At 44.8% G+C, this 18,314-nt stretch overlaps 2 protein-coding genes across 2 annotated transcripts; both read left to right on the top strand.

The window, feature by feature from the left end:
- Positions 1–261: 261 nt before the first annotated feature.
- LOC109869264 (kelch-like protein 9) lies at positions 262–15,799 on the top strand. The gene is made up of 9 exons (XM_020459279.2): positions 262–405; positions 1,019–1,072; positions 1,555–1,894; positions 2,476–2,608; positions 8,993–9,189; positions 9,546–10,368; positions 10,492–10,605; positions 13,013–13,221; positions 13,683–15,799. Exons 1-9 carry the CDS (start codon positions 350–352, stop codon positions 13,968–13,970), a joined length of 2,214 nt encoding a protein of 737 aa, XP_020314868.1. The 5' UTR covers positions 262–349; the 3' UTR covers positions 13,971–15,799.
- A 465-nt stretch (positions 15,800–16,264) lies between these two features.
- Positions 16,265–18,299, top strand: hsd3b1 (hydroxy-delta-5-steroid dehydrogenase, 3 beta- and steroid delta-isomerase 1). The gene is made up of 3 exons (XM_020459326.2): positions 16,265–16,948; positions 17,063–17,227; positions 17,376–18,299. The coding sequence occupies exons 1-3, from the start codon at positions 16,798–16,800 to the stop codon at positions 18,182–18,184; spliced, it is 1,125 nt and encodes a 374-aa protein (XP_020314915.1). The 5' UTR covers positions 16,265–16,797; the 3' UTR covers positions 18,185–18,299.
- Positions 18,300–18,314: the final 15 nt, after the last annotated feature.

Below are 18,314 nucleotides of genomic sequence, written 5' to 3'. Positions count from 1 at the left end.
CCCATAGGCACTAATGCATTAGCAGCTGAGTCTGTTCTGCTTAGTTCATTGTCTGTATATGAACCAGAAACAAATTGTATGTGGGATGTCTCGCTTCCTCTTCCATCTCTGCATCGGTCTTTACAACACCTAATGTGTCAAAATAAGGGTGGGGAGGGTTAAACGAAATGAGCGAGGAAAGAGAACTGACACAGGAAGTGGCTGAGCTCTCGGTTAGCTGTGAGAAACTGACTGTGCTGCTGTTTACCACGCTCTACATAACGGTTCCACTCTGCATCCAGCTGCTGCAGGAAGACATTTAGTGATCTGTAAAGCATTAAACAGATTGCTGTATGTTGGTTGTGTGTGTATGCCGGAAGAAGGCCGTCCGGTTAGGGAGAACCTGTTGAAAATAATCACTTCAAGGTAGGTTCCTTCCTTTCCTCGCATGTTTGTTAATGCAGGTGTAAAGTGTGTACATTTGATATAGAGCACAAAGTCTTGCACAGAAACATCCATGATCCAAAAATAGAATATAAACAGAAATTATGAATATGTAGTGAGGTGTAAGTTCAGAGTTCAGAGGTTACTGTTAGATGTAAAAAAAAAAATCAAAAAAAAACTATTGTAATCCACTAGAAACATCAGAAAATGTGTTGAAGTATTTAAGTTACACGATAGCAACATAAATGTTGTGTGAAGTTACGGGAATGTCTTAACATTTACAGCGTACACGTATACATGTATACACTAACACAGAGACAGTATGGTAAAGATATGATCAAGGAAGTCCCACATTGCAAACATGCACCTCTAGCCCTGGGCCTGTTCTGATGAAGTGAGTCATACTATACAGCATTGAGTACCAGACAACCTATGTATGAAACAAAGACATACTCAACTGTTTCATTTCCCAAATTGTAGCTTGTTCAGAGTGAAGAGGTTCTGAAAGAGAGAATAGAAAAATGTTGTACTGACAGACTAAACATCAATTTAATCCTGCCCTGTTTTAGTTTTGTCTCATGTCTCTGTTTCTAAGGAACCTTTCACAGAGGGGCAGCAGGACATCCAGCAAGACACCAACTGAGATGGGGTATGCTGATCCAAATATTTGTCATTTTTAGGTTTAAGTATTTTGTCAGGGACACAACTTTCACACCACATTCTGAAATTGTATTTTTGTTCCCCCCAGTTTTATAACTGGAATGTGATACAAAATGAGACAACGGTGTGCTTTAGGGCCATGCAGATGCCTCCGAGCGGTCGGGTAGGCTGTTTGGAATGTTTCTCCGATAGGATAATTTTTTAAATTATAATTATGCCCCCACACTTCTAAAACCAAAGTTGCGCCCCTGGTTTTTGTATATGAATCAATGTGCGAATTCAAAAGACGAGCCACTGTAAACCTTAATGTAAATGGACAAAAATCCAATATATGCACTTTTCAGCACTGAAGATATGAGTTTATGTGAAAAACAATGTCATAGACAGATTAATGTGATAAAGGGTGGAGTTAACTTATACTGTAGCTGAGGATGATACAGCAGCTCTCAGACCCCTGTCGTTGTGTTCCAGGGGCAGTGGAGAGGAGAAGGAGAGTGTGCAGGGGAGGTTTCACAGGAGACTGTCTCGTCTGGGAAGCAGAGGCTCTATTAGAGAGCCACCCAGACCTCCACCCCAACCTGTCCAACCCTCAGCCACATCTCCGCCCCTAGCCCCGGCCCCAGCTCCAGCCCCGGCCACAGTTGACAGTCCCACTCCCCCAGCAGCGAAACCTCCAACCCCTACAGCCCCAGCCCCTAAACCCTTGGAGCTTCCCCCGAAACCCACTGATATAAGCCTGAAGCCAAGCCTCCCTCCAAGGCCTCTAACCAGGTGGTTCAGCAGCAATGAGCATGGCACCACAGTCCTACAGGTATAACCCAACCAGCCCTCATACACCAGGCAGAGATATTAAAGGTGTAATAGGGTTATCCCACATAACAAATACTACATTTTACTATAGTACTTACTATAGAATTCTATAGTGTCCTGTAGTAAACTGTAGTATACTGTAAAATACTATACTATACACTGTAGCATCCCTCGATCATGTAGTGCTTATAAATATAATTTTGTGGTATTCTGTAGAATATTATACTACACACTGTCGTATCCCTCGATCGTGTAGTGCTTACTGTAGAATTGTGTTGTATACTGTAGAATACTATACTACACACTGTACTGATACGCACATGTTTAATATGCATATACCCCACCCATTCCCCTCCCCAATATCCATATCCCATAAAAACACTGCAGTAAATACTACGTATAAAAATATTACAGTATACTATAGTGTTTTTTTCGTAGGATTATTTAGCTGTGAGGGTTGCCAAGATGAAAAAGAATCCTGGGACGATTATTTCAGTAATCTATCTGAATGGTTGCTAACATCATTTAACATGGAGCGGATCGAGACGATTGATGGAAGATTAATCTTATTCTTCCTTCCAGGGGTTTGAGTTGTTCCGTGGTGATGAGACTCTGTGTGATGTCATCCTGGTGCCTGGGGACAGCAGTGACACCTTCCCCGTGCACAGAGTCATTATGGCCTCTGCCAGCAACTACTTCAAAGCCATGTTCACTGGTTAGTCTGTGATAAATTACATTCAAAGAGGGCTTTCAATTTATGCAATATGTCAATATATTTTTATATGTAAAATTATTTCACTGGTGATTGTTTTAAAATGAGAAAAAAAGAAGGAACCCGCACACTGCTCTTGATAGTATCACTGCTCTTTAATAAGCTTTACATATTGGCCTCACGGCCTTCTCAGAGATTTTGTGAGTTTTTTTAAATTAGCACCCTCAACCTAGCCCCACCCACATCCGTTCCACGCATCGAATGGGGTTGGAGTTGAAGGAAAACAAATAAGTGCTACCAAATATAACAATATGCATTTCATAAATATTCAAATAAAGTGTGTACATAAAACACGTCTGTAAAACCACAATGTGGACATCGACCTGCCAAGCAAGTTTTCAGAAATCATTGGGTACAGCGCAAGAAAAATATCAGAGTAAACTGAAAGCAGCACAACAAGGCTCCACGAAGGAAAAGATGTAGGAGATGCAAGTGGTCAAAGAGGGGACCAGGAACACAGGCCGTGGACACGGAGCTACAGCAGGACTCAGTAATTAACCTCTCCAAAAAAGTCTGACTCCAAATCTCAAATCTCATCGTTACCCCTTGCGCTTTTGTGGCGCAAGGGGTAACGATGCTTCGAGGGTGGCTGTTGTCGGCGTGTGCAGAGGGTCCCTGGTTTAAACCCAGTCTTATCTAAGGGCCTCTCTTTTGTACCTACATGTGCAGACAAACCATTTGATATGAAAGTAGATCTGTTTATATTATTTCGCAAGAAGTCAACTTAAGCACGTGTTTTCTCAAAACACTGTTTCGTGCCTAGAAACTCAAAGAACTGGTACCCATTTTAAGCCCAAAAGCTAATTCTGTCCTATGGTTAACAACTCCTCAATTAATACCTCCTCAATTATAGTCGAACAAGACGCCATGTCAGTGTAACAGTTTGGCTTCCGTCCCTCTCCTCGCCCCATACCTGGGCTCGAACCAGGGACCCTCTGCACACACCGACAACAGCCACCCTCGAAGCGTCGTTACCAATTGCTCCACAAAAGCCTCGGCCCTTGCAGAGCAAGGGGAACAACTACTTCAAGGTCTCAGAGCGAGTGACGTCACCGATTGAAACGCTATTAGTGCGCACCCTGCTAACTAGCTAGCCATTTCACATCGGTTACACTCACCCCCCTTTAGACCTCCCTCTTTTCCGCAGCAACCAGTGATCCGGGTCACGGCACCAATGTAACAGTTTAGCTTCCATCCCTCTCCTCGCCCCGAACCAGGGACCCTCTGCACACACCGACAACAGCCACCCTTGAAGTATCATTACCCATCGCGCCACAAAAGCCAAGGCCCTTGCAGAGCAAGGGGAACAACTATTTAAAGGTCTCAGAGCGAGTGACATCACCGATTGAAACGCTATTAGCGAGCACCCCACGCTATTAGCGAGCACCCCACTAACTAGCTAGCCATTTCACATCGGTTACATCAGTACATACGAGAAAAACAAACTACATTCAGGAGAACCTCACTAGAGCAGAAGAACAGGCACTTAATGAACTAATGAAAGATTCATCTTTGGTTATTAAACCTGCAGACAAGGGGGGTGCTGTTGTCGTTTTAGACTATGAAAAATACAAAGAAGAGATTCAGGGACAACTCAGTAATGAATGTTTCTATAGAAAACGGAGTGTTGATCCCACACAGGTGTTCCAAAGGGATATATGCTCTAATCTGGATCCCTATTAAATAACCTTACCTGTACATTTTGTCGAAATTACACAAACATAAAACACAACAAGGCAATAATCCAGGCAAACCGGTGGTTGCAGGAATAGGCTCAATGCTAGAGCCATTGTCGAACTTCATAGACTCTTTTATTAAAATTTATGTGCAAGCATTGCCATCATATGTGAAAGACTGTAGACTTCATAAACAAGATTTCACTAATAACGGGTTTAACAGAAGACTGTATTTTGGTCACATTAGATGTCGAGAGTCTTACTATTTCAGGTCTGATGATGAACACCATCTCCAAACAAATGGAACATAGATGGACTCCACATTCGCTCCGAGCTATGCTAACCTTTATGTACCCAGGTAAAGACAGTTTCAGGTTGGATATTCAACCGATATTCGCGCTTTCAATCCTGAATAGCTTTCAAACCACTTGAGCCACAGACTCCAAATAAGTGTCATGATGTTGGAAAAATTGCGCAGGTCTTATTTTCACTATTTGACCCTCAATTAGCTTTGAAAAGCTAATAAACATGTGGAAATGTGAGCAGCATTTTGTATTCCTAGTTGAATTAGAGAATGTAAACAATTTGAATTTCAATAGCTCCTTGGTCATGTGACCTACTGACTTCAAACAAGGTTCAGAATGTCCACTGACTACCCTTCTATATTGCACACCCTTGAGTTTGTCCATTTTCATCTCACAAGTTTTTACATTAATGTTTTTAACTTTCTAATTTCAAAAGCTCCTTGGTCATGTGACCTACTGACTTCAAACAAGATTCAGAATGTACACTCAGTGGGCCTACACATTGCATACCCTTTTGTTGTCAATTTTCATCTCACGCGATTTTACATTAATTTGCCTGCTCTGCCCCCGTGAAGGATAGTGTCACTCACACACCTATTCACTTGGGACTTCTCCCTGGGGCCTTCCTGACCTCCAGCAGGCCCCCATTGACCTGGTGACCTCTGACTCCAGGCCTCTAGGCCTACACGCCTGCCTGCCCTCTCCTTGGGCCTGAGAGTGTATAGCTTTCTCCCTGGAACTACAGCCCTTCAGGCCTCCACACCTACTCTCCCTACCCGGTCAAACACCCCTCTCCCTTGGCCTTAGCATATAGCTTACTCCCTAGAATTACTAAAACGTCTATAGGCCCGCTGTCAGGAACCACGTGCACCTGGTAACCCGTAACAGGCTCTGTGCTCCTGGTGACCCACCCTTTTTTCTGCTCACAGACTAAGTCCCCGCTCCAACATCCATGGCCATGGCCTGAGTGCAATCCTTATCCCGGAGTTACAGATATTTTTTGCCAACTTCCCTTACCTACATTGTTATAATATGCCAGAGGCTGTTACCCTTGGAGACCTGCTGAGGATATGGGTACTGCCCGGCCTGAGATTTGCACCTTCTCCCCAGATTTTCAAGGGCCAGGGAGAGCTCACCAGACGCCGCAGAAACCGCAACGCTTTCCAGGGCTTGGGCCCCTCTCTCGGGGCGAACCCATTCCAGGGCGCCCTGCCCTTCACAAAGAAAAGAAAACTCTCCCCGGGGCTCCCGCCAGCTTCTCCGGGATCGGTCGTGTTACCATACTGGATGCCTCGCGGCCCCCATCTCAACCAGTCCGTGGACATTCTGAAAGTAATTTGAGGTCAGTAGGTTACATGACCAAGGAGCTATTGAAATTAGAAACATTGAAAAACATAGAAAATTAATGTAGAATTGTGAGAGATGAAAATGGACAAACTAAAGGGTGTGCAATGTGTAGGCCCACCGAGTGTACATTCTGAACCTTGTTCGAAGTCAGTAGGTCACATGACCAAGGAGCTATTGAAATTCAAAAAAATTATAAATCATTTAAAAGTGTGAGTTGTAAATCGACCCAAAAATGTGTGTGTCATATGTGTCTATGCCATCGGGTTAGATAGAACCAGTTTCGAAAGTTTTAGGAGTAATGGTTAAAGAGCTATTAAAATTTGAAAACTGAGATATGTCACTATGTTGACGGTCCCTAACTGCGGTTGGTGGACGTAAGGAAAACTACAGGCGACTATCCGTTGAACATCCAACCAGAGTCTGTGTTTACCTCGGTCCTTTATGTGGGTCTTTTTGAAGAACGTTTAGTTAATAATGAAAACGAAAATCTATTTTTGAATCAAGTCCTGAAGTGGTATCGATATATTGACAACATTTTTTTTGCATATGGGGAAGAACGGGAAAAGAGCTGTCAGAATTTATGGTATTACTCAATGACATTGACCCCAATCGCAAATTCACTATTGAATGTGACACTAAAACGTGTTCATTACCTCGATATGTGGATTGAGAAATCAAATGGAACCCTGTTTACAGATCTGTATAGAAAAGAAACGGACATAAATACTATTACAGGAGGACAGCTTCCATCCTGAGCCATTAAAAAGAGGACTTCCAAGAAGCCCGTTTTTCAGACGGCTCCGTATATGCCACTCCACAGAGGACTATCTAGAAAAAGCAGCTGAGATGCGCAATAGGTTTATAACACTGAACCCAAACCGGCTGCGCGCGTGCGTTATCGTGCGCCATCGTGCATAAATGTATTTTGCCTCCCCCACACCAAACGCGATTACGACATTACATTAATTTGGGGACAGGTCGAAAAGCATTAAACAGGTATGGTAATTTAGCTAGCTAGTTAGCTTGCACTTGCTAGCTAGGCTATTTTACCTGAAATGAACAAGGACCTCTACTCCAACAATTAATCCACACATAAAACGGCCAACCGAATCGTTTCTAGTCATCTCTCGTACTTCCAGGCTTTTTCATCGTTTAATTTATATGGTGATCGCATCTAAACTTTCATTGTATTACCACGACTACTGGCAAAACAGTTTGTCTTTCAACCACCCACGTGGGTATAACCAAGGAGGAGATGGCACGCAGGTACCTGCTTCTATAAACCAATGGGATGGGAGAGGCAGGACTTGCAGCAAGATCTGCGTCAGAAATAGGAATGAGTTCTATTTTAGCCCTTGGCGTCGCAGACGCTCGTTGGCGCGCTCGAGCAGTGTGGGTGCAATAATTGAATAACATGGATTTCTACATTTATTTTGCAACGCTCGCGCACGCGACGTGTCCGGTTTGGTCAGCATGTTAGAAGAGGCTATTCTCCACAATGTGTGGATGAAGCTCTTAATTTGCCATTGGGGAAAACAGAGATGAACTGCTACAAAAAAAAGACCAACTAGAGCTAAAGAACACTCTGTAATGTTCACAACCACATATACTGTACTTTGAACTCGTGAAACGTGGGAGATGCTGTCAAGAAACACTGGCATGTTTTATTATCGGACCCAGCTTTGCCGGCTGAATTTAAGAATCCACTACTTGTTGTATATAAGAGAGGTCACAATTTACACAATAAATTGGTCCATGCCAACTGAACTGCCAGCCACAAAAGAAAATCAGCCAGGCTCTTTTACGCCCTCTTCCGAATGGCAGCTATAAATGCAGAGGTTGCGCACAGTGCAACAATATGATGAAGTGTGAATATTTCTGCCACCCACATACGAAAAACGGTTCCAAATAAATGACATTATTACGTGCTCCACCACCCATGTTATCGACATTATTAAATGTCCATGTGGGCTGTGCCATGTAGGTAAAACCTCTTGTTCTCTCAAAGAGAGAATCATCGAACATAATTAGGAGAAACGACAGGGATTATCCAGTCACAGTACATTTTAATGACCTAAAACATGACCTTTCTACCTTTTAGATTTTGTGTCATAGAGAAAGTTTAGATATCAGACAGGGGAGGTGATATTAATAATACTCTGAGTAAAAGAGAATGTTTAGGGATTTTCACCCTCCAGACATTATTTCCTAAAGGTCTTAATGATGAAATGCCAATGTATGTTATGTTGTAAATTTGAACATGAATTATGCCCCTATTTCAGATTACGCTGACGTAAGATTTATGAAAACTTGCTTGGTAGGTCGATATCCTCATTGTGGTTTTACAGACGTGTTTTATGTTCACACTTTATTAGAATATTTATGAAATGCATATTGTTATATTTGGTAGCACTTATTTGTTTTCCTGCGACTTCAACCCCATTCGAACGAATGTGGGTGGGGCTAGGTCTACATAAGGGTGCTAATATAAAAAACTCTCCAAAGCTCTGAGGTAGACCGTGAGGCCGATACATATAGCTTAGTGATACTATCAAGAGCCTTGTGCAGGTTCCTTCTTTTTTTCTCATTTTATTCAACTGTTACCATGCACCTGCAAAAAAGATAGCTCAGATGTGCGAGTGCCTTTTGAATTACTGGTGATTGTTTTACAATGTGTGGTGGAGAGGATTTGTCGAGGGCATATGCTCCCAAAGGATCAATGATCCTAAGTATGTAAGATTGTTTCACAGACGAGTTCAGGGCTGAGCTAATAAAGTCTCTCTCTTACTGTACTTGCACTCATCACGTCCACTCAGACCAATCACCATAAAGGGGAAATGTGGTAAGAGACAAATTCCAGACAAGGACACTGACACCTTGACTTAAAACGTCCTCTTTTTACATCTCACTATGTTAAAATATACTTGCACTCTTACACCATTAACTGTAACAGCATCCACCCTCTATATCTCTCCCTTTTTCTCGCTCCCTCTCTCTAGGGGGTATGAGAGAACAGGATATGAGGGAGATTAAGCTCCATGGGGTGAGTAAAACAGGTCTGAAGAACATCATAGAGTTCATCTACACATCCCGGCTGAGTCTGAGCATGACCAACCTGCAGGACACTCTGGAGGCTGCCAACTTCCTCCAGGTCCTCCCCGTCCTCGGCTTCTGCAACAAGCTGCTCAGCACTGAGGTTAGTGAATCCGGATACCTACTGGTACTGAAACATAAAAAAATAAAATAAAAATGTCATTTAACTAGGCAAGTCAGCTAAGAACAAATTCTTATTTACAATGATGGCCTACCGGTGAACAGTGGGTTAACTGCCTTGTTTAAGGGCAGAACAACAGATTTTTACCTTGTCAGCTCGGGGATTCGATCCAGCAATCTTTCGGGTACTGGCCCAACGTGCTAACCACCTGCCGCCCCACAAACAACAGGCAGGTGGATGGGTGGATTGAAGAGACAGTGGAAAGTTTGGCAGATGTAAAAACAGGAGACCCTTCACAAGTTCATCCAGTCTTGTCTGTTTACCTGTTCGTGTGGCAGATCACCATTGATAACTGTATGGAGGTGGAGCGCATCGCCGGGGACCTGCTCCTGGAGGATGTACAGGCCCACATTGGGAAGTTTGTATGTCAGAACCTGTCAGCATTACTACAGTCTGGCCACTACCTGCAGCTCTCTCAGCCCAGCCTGGCCAACGCCCTGGCCAGCGACAGCCTCAAGGGCTTCTCTGAGATGGAGCTGTACCGCATCGCCCGCTCCTGGCTGGACCATGACCCCCCCACCCGCCGCTCCGCCGCCTACTCCCTGATGAGCCAGGTCCGCTTCCCCCTCATGACCCCCACTGAGCTGCTCGAGATCTCCCAGGAGGATGAGGGGCACGATGATGGCGGAGCGGCCATGATGCGCTCGGACACGGCCTGCGTCAACCTCCTGCTAGAGGCCAGCAACTACCAGATGATGCCCTTCCTCCAGCCTTCCTTACAGACGGAGCGCACACGCATCCGGTCGGACGCCAAACACCTGCTGGCGCTGGGCGGGGTGATGAAGCAGCAGCTGGTGGTGAGCAGAGAGCTGAGACTGTATGATGAGGAGATCGGCCATTGGAGGGCGCTGAGGCCTATGGAGGTTCCCCGCTACCAGCACGGCGTTGCCCTGCTCGGGGGCTTTCTCTACATCGTAGGCGGCCAGAGCACCTACGACACCAAGGGCAAGACGGCGGTGGACAGCGCCTACCTCTACGACCCGCGCTTCGACCGGTGGTTGCAGGTGGCCTCGCTCAATGATAAGAGAACCTTCTTCCACCTGAGCACCCTGAAAGGGAAGCTGTATGCTGTTGGGGGCCGGAACGCCTCAGGAGAGATTGGTGAGTCACTAAGTGTACTGGATAGGTTTTTCCTGCAATCTGTTACACAGAAATATCAATAAATTCCAAGGGATTATGATCTTTAAGGTGCATGTTGAGTGAATTTGTTTTTTACTCCTTTAGACACCATGGAGTGCTACAACCTTAGAAAGAATGAGTGGACATTCGTGTCTCCCATGGTCGACCCCCACTACGGGCATGCTGGGACAGTCCATGGTGACCTGATGTATGTCTCAGGTGAGTTTCTCAGACCACTGGTAGTTAGATTACAAACTTACCAAACTGTTAAAACCTACAATGTGAAGGCCTGAATTGACTGTGATTGTTGCCCTGATAAAATCAGCTCAGACTGGAGAGGTTATGAGTTAATGAATTCAAACAAAGGCTGTGTTGTTGACATGTTTTAATCCACTCTTGTCAATTAACAGCTTTGATAGACTTTAACAAAACATAGTAGTTCTGGAATGTTCTCATTCTCATCTTGGTCGATTTCTATGTTGGTCTCCTATCAACTATGAGGGCCAGGAAACACAGAGACCTTTGGATGAAATGGGGCAGAGTATACTTATTTTCCGATGAGGTTAACCACAGCTCTCTGAAGAGCAATTGTGTAAAAGTCTTGCACACAGACAGACAGAAAACAGCTTATTCTGAACACATGTTTTGAAAGTGCATGTAGAAAATGTATCATTTTTAATCTGCAATCATTTAAACAGTGGTTTAGTAGTTTGAGCCCAAAAAGCAGGTGGATCACATTGGATGTGTTATGGAACATGTAGAGGAGGGTGTAATGTGCAAAAGAAGCTGGTGGGATGGAATAAATGGAATGTAGTCAAATGTGGTTTCCATATGTTTGTTTGATACTGTTCCCTTTATTCCCTTCCAGCCATTACAATGAGCATGTCCTCCTATAGCTCCTCCCACCAGCCTCCTCTGGTAATGGGTTAATGGCATAGACATTGAAACCAGTAGATAGTGATAGCGCTGACGCCATCCATGTATTCCTATGGAAAACTCCCGATTGCGCATAAAGCCGGACGTATTTTAATTTGAATTGCTGAATGGAGCAATCAGTGGAGGCTGCTGAGGAGAGGTTGGCTCATAATAATGGCTGGAATGGAGCAAATGGAAACCATGTGTTTGATGTTGTTACTTTGAAAATAAAAGAGAGCCGCACACTCTAGGAGCTCAGATGCAAAAATTGAATTACCAACGTTTCGACAGCCAAGCTGTCTTCATCAGGGTATAATGTTCATCAGGGTATTTGATGTTGTTAATACCTTTCCATTTATTCTGCTCTAGCCATTACCACGAGCCTATCCTCCCCAAATAAGGTGCCACCAACCTCATGTGGGCTGAATGGCACCAAAAAATTGTAAAGGATCATGGTGAAAGTGGCCCTAGCAAACAAAGGATCATGGTCAATGTAGTTGTTTTCTTCCTGCCTGAGAGAGTCAACCGGGAGTCTCCTCGTAGCCTGCCGGCCCGTGATTGTTCTGTTTCAGCATGTGGTCCTGTGTGACTACAAATGTAGTAGTCAAGAATGGATCACCATTTAATTAAATATCTCGATTTCTAGCGAATTTTAAAATAATTCACAGTGGGGATCGAACTTGATCATAATAAACACATTTTAGAGACATTTTTTTGTGTTTGGCCATTCTGGCAATCGTAATTTACATAGGCTTTCTAGGGCAGACTAGGGCTTTCGGCATTGCTACACAGTAGCCGACCAGCAGAGCTCGTGACTTCACACTCCAGACCGGAAACTGGGAGCCTGGGTAATGGCCACAGCTCTCTGCAGCTCGCAGCACCAGACCACGTCCTTCCTGTTCAGACCTAAACATTTCTGTTTTTCACATTAATGCTCCTATTCCACTCTACGCTGGTGGTTGACAGTATGTGTAGGAAAGCACCTGACCACCGGCTCACAGTTCAGTTCCCTACACCATCAATCTTTCCTTCTCATGGTCCATCCTTCACATTTACTACCAAAGTTACACTGCCTTCCCCTTGAACTCCATGGATCTGTTAAAGTCAGGGGAAGTGAGCTGGAGTCAACGACCTCGGTGGAACTTCACATGATTATGCATAGTATTGACGTCAGACGGAAGCAGCAAGGACACCGATCGTGTGAAACAGTGTGTCTTCCTAATGTTGTGAGATTTTCTGTTGTTGACAGAACACTGGTGCTGTGAGATTAGAATATCAGGGCCTGCTTAGAAAGTAGGAGAAAAAATGAATGGCTGCAGTATTGCCGTTAACATGTATGTATCAGCATATGAGCATACGATGCATGGAATGTTAAGGCCTACTTATATAAATGTATTCTTCTTTTACATTGATGTAGTTCTGTCCTTAAGCTGTTCTTGTCTATTAATGCTCTGTATTATGTCCTGTTTAATGTTTTGTGTGGACCCCAGGAAGAGTAACTGCTGATTTAGCAGTAGCTAATGGGGATCCTAATAAAATCCCAAATACAAACTCTCTCTGACCATGGTATATGGATTGAAATGAAAATGTTTGTCTTGTTAAAACCATAGTATACTAGTTTGTAGACATAAAATAGTATTTTAGTAAACATGTTGTCATAGTATCTACAGTATCTAATAATGAAACCAATGTCAATTCACTGATCCAACAGGCGGAATCACAGGGGACACATTCCAGAAGGAGCTGTTGTGTTATGACCCTGAGACTGACGCATGGAGTCGCCGTGCCGACATGATGGAACTGCGTGGCCTACACTGCATGTGCACAGTGGGCGATCGGCTCTATGTGATGGGAGGGAACCACTTCCGGGGCAGCAGCGACTATGATGACGTACTTAACTGTGAATTCTACAGCCCTGAGGTGATTTTGGTCCCAACAATATGATAAGCAATTTGACCACTTTTCCGAAACCTTACTCTAATCCTAACTGTTACTTAAGTCCTGAGTTTGATGGTCAGGTAGCCTAGTGGTTATAGCATTGGGCCAGTAAACAAAAGGTTGCTGGATCGAATCCCCAAGCTGACAAGGTAAAAATCTGTCATTCTGCCCCTGAGCAAGGCCGTTAACCCACTTTTCCCTGGGCGCCGACGACGTGGATGTCGATTAAGGCAGCCCCCTGCACCTCTCTGATTCAGAGGTTGGGTTAAATATGGAAGTTGAATGCATTCAGTTGTACAACTGACTAGGTATCCTCCTTTCCCTTAAAGTTTTAAGAACTTTATGGGTTGGGTGAAAATTACAACCAAACAAGGAACCAATGGCATTTGGAGAAATGCGGAATTATGAGAATTCTCAGACCTGCGTTTTATATCTTCCCCCAGGTGGACCAGTGGACGGTGGTGGCGGCCATGCCACGTGGCCAGAGTGATGTAGGGGTGGCCGTGCTCCAGGGCCAGATCTACGTGGTTGGGGGCTACTCCTGGAACAGCCGCTGCATGGTGGACATCGTGCAGCGCTACGACCCAGAGAAGGACGAGTGGGACCGGGTGTTCAATGTGCTGGAACCCCTGGGCGGCATCCGGGCCTGCACCATGACTGTGCATCTGCCTGAGGGTGCCGTGGACGACGGCCAGATGCAGGAGTGCCCGCTGGACACTGCCAAGAACTGAAAGCTGAGATCAAGAACATATAGATTTAGCTTCTCTGTGTTTGAGATGCTGGAAAGTGTGACTTTTTTGTGGGAGAAGTGGAAAATGTGCAGTAGAATTTCTCGAATAGGTCCCACAAGTGGTTGGAACCGGTTCAGGAAACACAACAGAAAACCGGAAAATAACAAAACATTTCAAAGAACAGAATTGGAACCGGGAATGAAAGTGATCCATACAGTTCCAGAACTGAACCGTTATTTTTAAATGCATGGCAACCGGTTAATAACGTTATTTTACTTTCCTGGCATTTTTTTTTTGTCCCACAAAAAAATGCAACAAAGTATCTATGGAAAGCCCTCACTCTGTCAAGAAGAAACATATTCCAGTGTTTGCCTGCAAGATAAATCTTAGCCTAAACACTCAAAAACACTCCCCCCTCTGACGTTACAAGCGTGATTCAGAAGACAGGGAGAGATTTTTTTATATATATTTTTAATTAGAGAAGAATGGATTATCTTGTTCAATGCTAGTTAAGGATACTATAAACCCAGTTATCAAGTTTCATGTTGGATTTATTAACTACAAAAAGGTAAGATGTTTTTTATTCTGGTGCCGCTCTGCGCACACGGGTTTGTTATCTAACTAGCTCAAGCTAGCTCAAAGGACAGTCAGTTTCTCCATACAAGACGCTACTCATAGGTATAATTCTGTGGACCTAATTCAGATAATGCATGTCATAACAAGATGCCCAGATCTTCAAGCCTCCTCCTCAACCCTCTCTCCCCACCCGTAAAATATCAGTTGCATCTTCCGTTATAGACTACATTTCTGTCCATCACGCATGTAAACAACTAGTTTGCCTGTTCTATCCACACTCATTGGTGAAGTCATTTAATGAGCTAAATGTAAAAAAAAAGTTGATTTCACAGGTTAAAAAAGAAACAGGGGCACTGCATTGCAGTGCTAGCTGTGCCAGCAGAGACTCTGGGTTCGAGCCCAGGCTCTGTCGCAGCCAGCCACGACCTGGAGGTCCATGGGGCGATACACGATTGGCCTAGCGTCGTCCGGGCTAGGGAGGGTTTGGCCAGTAGGGATATCCTTGTCCCATCGCGCACTAGAAACTCCTGTGGCGGGCCGTGCACAGTGCACGCTAGCCAGGTCGCCAGGTGCACAGTGTTTCCTCCGACACATTGGTGCGGCTGGCTTCCGGGTTGGATGCGCGCTGTGTTAAGAAGCAGTGCGGCTTGGTTGGGGTTGTGTTTTGGAGGATGCATGGCTTTCGACCTTCGTCTCTCCCGAGCTCGTACGGGAGTTGTAGCGATGAGACAAGATCTTAACTACTAACAATTGTATACCACGAAAATTGGAGAGAAAAGGGGGTAAAATTCAAATAAAATAAATAAAAACAGAAAGGAATGATTTAAACCAGTACTTTTTGAGGGGGGGGGATTCAAACCAGTTCAGAACTTTATTTTTCTGGTCAGAACAGTGGAACGGAACAACAACAAAGTGGTTCTCTTCAGAACAATATGATTGGGAAATGATTTTGGTTCAAATCCCTGGGTCTCAGCTATGTAGTTGACTGAATGTACATGTAGTTGACTGAATGTACATGTAGTTGACTGACTGTTAGTTTCCACTCCTTGAGTCTATTTTGTTGGAACTATCGTTGTATCTGAGTGACTTCTGCTATGCTTTTTAATGTAGAACACTTATGTTTTTAACTTTTGGCATTGTATTTTCAAACTGTAAATGATAGCTTAAATGATGTTTGATTGATAAAATAGTATTTTGTATTGTATATGAATGACTAGTGTATTTTAAGAAATTAAAATGCATACTATGAATCATCCTTTTCAAGTCAAACCAAACACCACACAATCTAACATGTCATCCCACTAACTAGTCTAGGAGGGGTTGATTGAGTTGAAGGGATGTGGGTTGAACATGGAGGTCTTTGCATGTTTCAGCTGTGGCCTTGGCACAGTGACATTATCCTTCATCCTCCAGATAAGACAGCAGAGAGGGAGGCCCTAATACCAGACCAAGGTCTACTAACACGTCTGTTATCACAGGGAGATGGAGAGCTTATGAAACTGGAAACAAACTCAATAGACACCTAAACCATCTTTTTAAAACCATCCCATAACAGACATGTCCAGTGTGTTACTCTAGAATCTTGAGCTGTTCAAAATGTCACAAACCCACCTGCAATCACATACATTTGGAAGTTTATGAGAGGATAAAACTACTTCAAGATATGCTACTCATGACAAAACTGATCCTAATGCAGATCCGGATTAGGTTTAAAATCTGGAATAAATGACGCAGTGTGAATATATAGATGTTTTATAGAGCATGTAGAGAATCAGTGGCCAAGCCTGTCAAAATAAACCAGCCAGAGCCACTAAATCTGATAAACTGACTCTGGTCAGTTTATCACTGTCAACAGGGGACAAAAACAAATTGTTAGTCAGATGTCGCCTTGACATTCAAGTCTTCTGTTTTCCATGGCTGGTCTGTGACCTGTAGCCTTGGCAGCCGTCCTTGGCAGATACTGGGAAATAAAACATCCCTGTCCTCCCTCCCTCTCTTGCGTATGCCTGCCTGTAGACCTTGCCTCACTTCTCACCCCAGAGTGGCAGTTACCGGCACTTCTAGCACATTCCCTCAGGCTAGAAAAAGGGAGTTTTCAGAGGGGAGAGGGGTGTTAAGTTAGTGTCTGCCATGCCCTCGGGATAGCAGAGGAGTTTTAGGACGGGACAAAGTACGGAGCATTGGTCATTCCCAGTGCTTAGGAAAGGGAGTTTTCTGAAAGGGGTAGTAGTTTCAGATTTTGGACTGGGCCATGTCTCTGCAAGGTGATGTGTGTGTGGTGACAGGAGCCTGTGGGTTCCTGGGAGAGAGGCTGGTACGGCTGCTGCTGGAGGAAGACAAGCTCACAGAGATCCGTATGCTGGACATAAATGTCCGACCACAGCTCATACAGTGTCTGGAAGGTAAATACTATACCAGCTCTCCTTTTTTTCTCTCTCACTACTAGGGTTAGTGTAAATATTGATATTTTACAACTTTTCTTTGGTTTGTTTCTTCTCTGATTGGTTTGTTGTCAGAGATCAGAGGGGACACGCTGGTAAGTGTATTTGAGGGGGACATTAGTGATAGTGAGCTGCTGAGGAGAGCGTGCAAGGGAGCATCGCTGGTCTTCCACACTGCGTCCCTCATTGACGTCACCGGGAAGGTGTTATACAGTGAGCTTCACAGGGTCAACGTCAAAGGTATGATCAGATTTTACTGAAGCTTTGGGTTGAGATTGGCAGCAGACCTGAGTGAAATAAACATGTCAATTACTTTCAAATACTTGAGCTGCTCTTCAAAACAGAATTGACCCTGCTGATGTACTCATTCATCTGATATCTTTCTCAGGAACCCAGCTCCTTCTGGAGACGTGCGTCCAGGAGAATGTGGTGTCCTTCATCTACACCAGCAGCATCGAGGTCGCCGGCCCCAACGCCAACGGAGACCCCATCATCAACGGTGATGAGAACACACCCTACACATGCTCCCTAAAGTTCCCCTACAGCAAGACCAAGAAGGAGGCCGAGCAGGTCACCCTGCAAGCCCAGGGTGAGGTGCTCCAGAATGGGGGCCGGCTGGCCACCTGTGCCCTCCGACCCATGTACATCTATGGAGAGGGCTGCCGTTTCCTGCTGGGCCATATGGGAGACGGGATTCGGAACGGGGATGTGTTGTACCGGACCTCCCTCCCGGAGGCCCAGGTGAACCCTGTATACGTGGGGAATGCGGCCCTGGCCCACCTCCAGGCCGCCCGTGCCCTGCGAGACCCCCAGCGGAGAGCCGCCATCGGAGGGAACTTCTACTACATCTCAGATGACACGCCGCCTGTCAGCTACTCTGACTTCAACCATGCTGTGTTGTCGCCGCTGGGCTTCAGCATCCAGGAGAAGCCTATCCTGCCCATCCCAGTCCTCTACCTCCTCTGTTTCCTCATGGAGATGCTGCAGATACTGCTCTGCCCCTTCAAGCGCTTCACACCGCCCATAAACCGGCAGCTCCTCACCATGCTGAACACGCCCTTCAGCTTTTCCTATCGGAGGGCTCAGAGGGACATGGGGTACGCTCCACGGTACAGCTGGGAGGAGGCACGCAAGCGGACCATGGATTGGGTGGCTTCCCAGTTACCCAAGGAGAGAGAGAGAATAAAGGTTAAATAATTGCCCCACGATCTGCTAATAACACATAACATATAGCTCACCATCCCCAGTCCAAGTGTCTAATCCTCATTACTGCACTCTGTAAAAGTTGATATTAAAGTTGTGTGAAAACCAATCTCTGAACATGTTC

This window comes from Oncorhynchus kisutch, linkage group LG2, assembly GCF_002021735.2.
Source record: "Oncorhynchus kisutch isolate 150728-3 linkage group LG2, Okis_V2, whole genome shotgun sequence".
Classification (NCBI taxonomy): domain Eukaryota; kingdom Metazoa; phylum Chordata; class Actinopteri; order Salmoniformes; family Salmonidae; genus Oncorhynchus; species Oncorhynchus kisutch.
This window is presented reverse-complemented; position numbering and strand designations above follow the sequence as displayed.

Excerpts from the sequence above, each read along its gene's own strand:
- LOC109869264 (XM_020459279.2), top strand. The coding sequence starts at position 350 with ATGCCGGAAGAAGGCCGTCCGGTTAGGGAGAACCTGTTGAAAATAATC. Across the intron at positions 10,369-10,491 it reads GAACGCCTCAGGAGAGATTG|ACACCATGGAGTGCTACAAC; the intron begins GTGAGTCACTAA and ends TTACTCCTTTAG. Across the intron at positions 10,606-13,012 it reads TGACCTGATGTATGTCTCAG|GCGGAATCACAGGGGACACA; the intron begins GTGAGTTTCTCA and ends CTGATCCAACAG.
- hsd3b1 (XM_020459326.2), top strand. The coding sequence starts at position 16,798 with ATGTCTCTGCAAGGTGATGTGTGTGTGGTGACAGGAGCCTGTGGGTTC. Across the intron at positions 16,949-17,062 it reads GCTCATACAGTGTCTGGAAG|AGATCAGAGGGGACACGCTG; the intron begins GTAAATACTATA and ends GTTTGTTGTCAG. Across the intron at positions 17,228-17,375 it reads TCACAGGGTCAACGTCAAAG|GAACCCAGCTCCTTCTGGAG; the intron begins GTATGATCAGAT and ends TATCTTTCTCAG.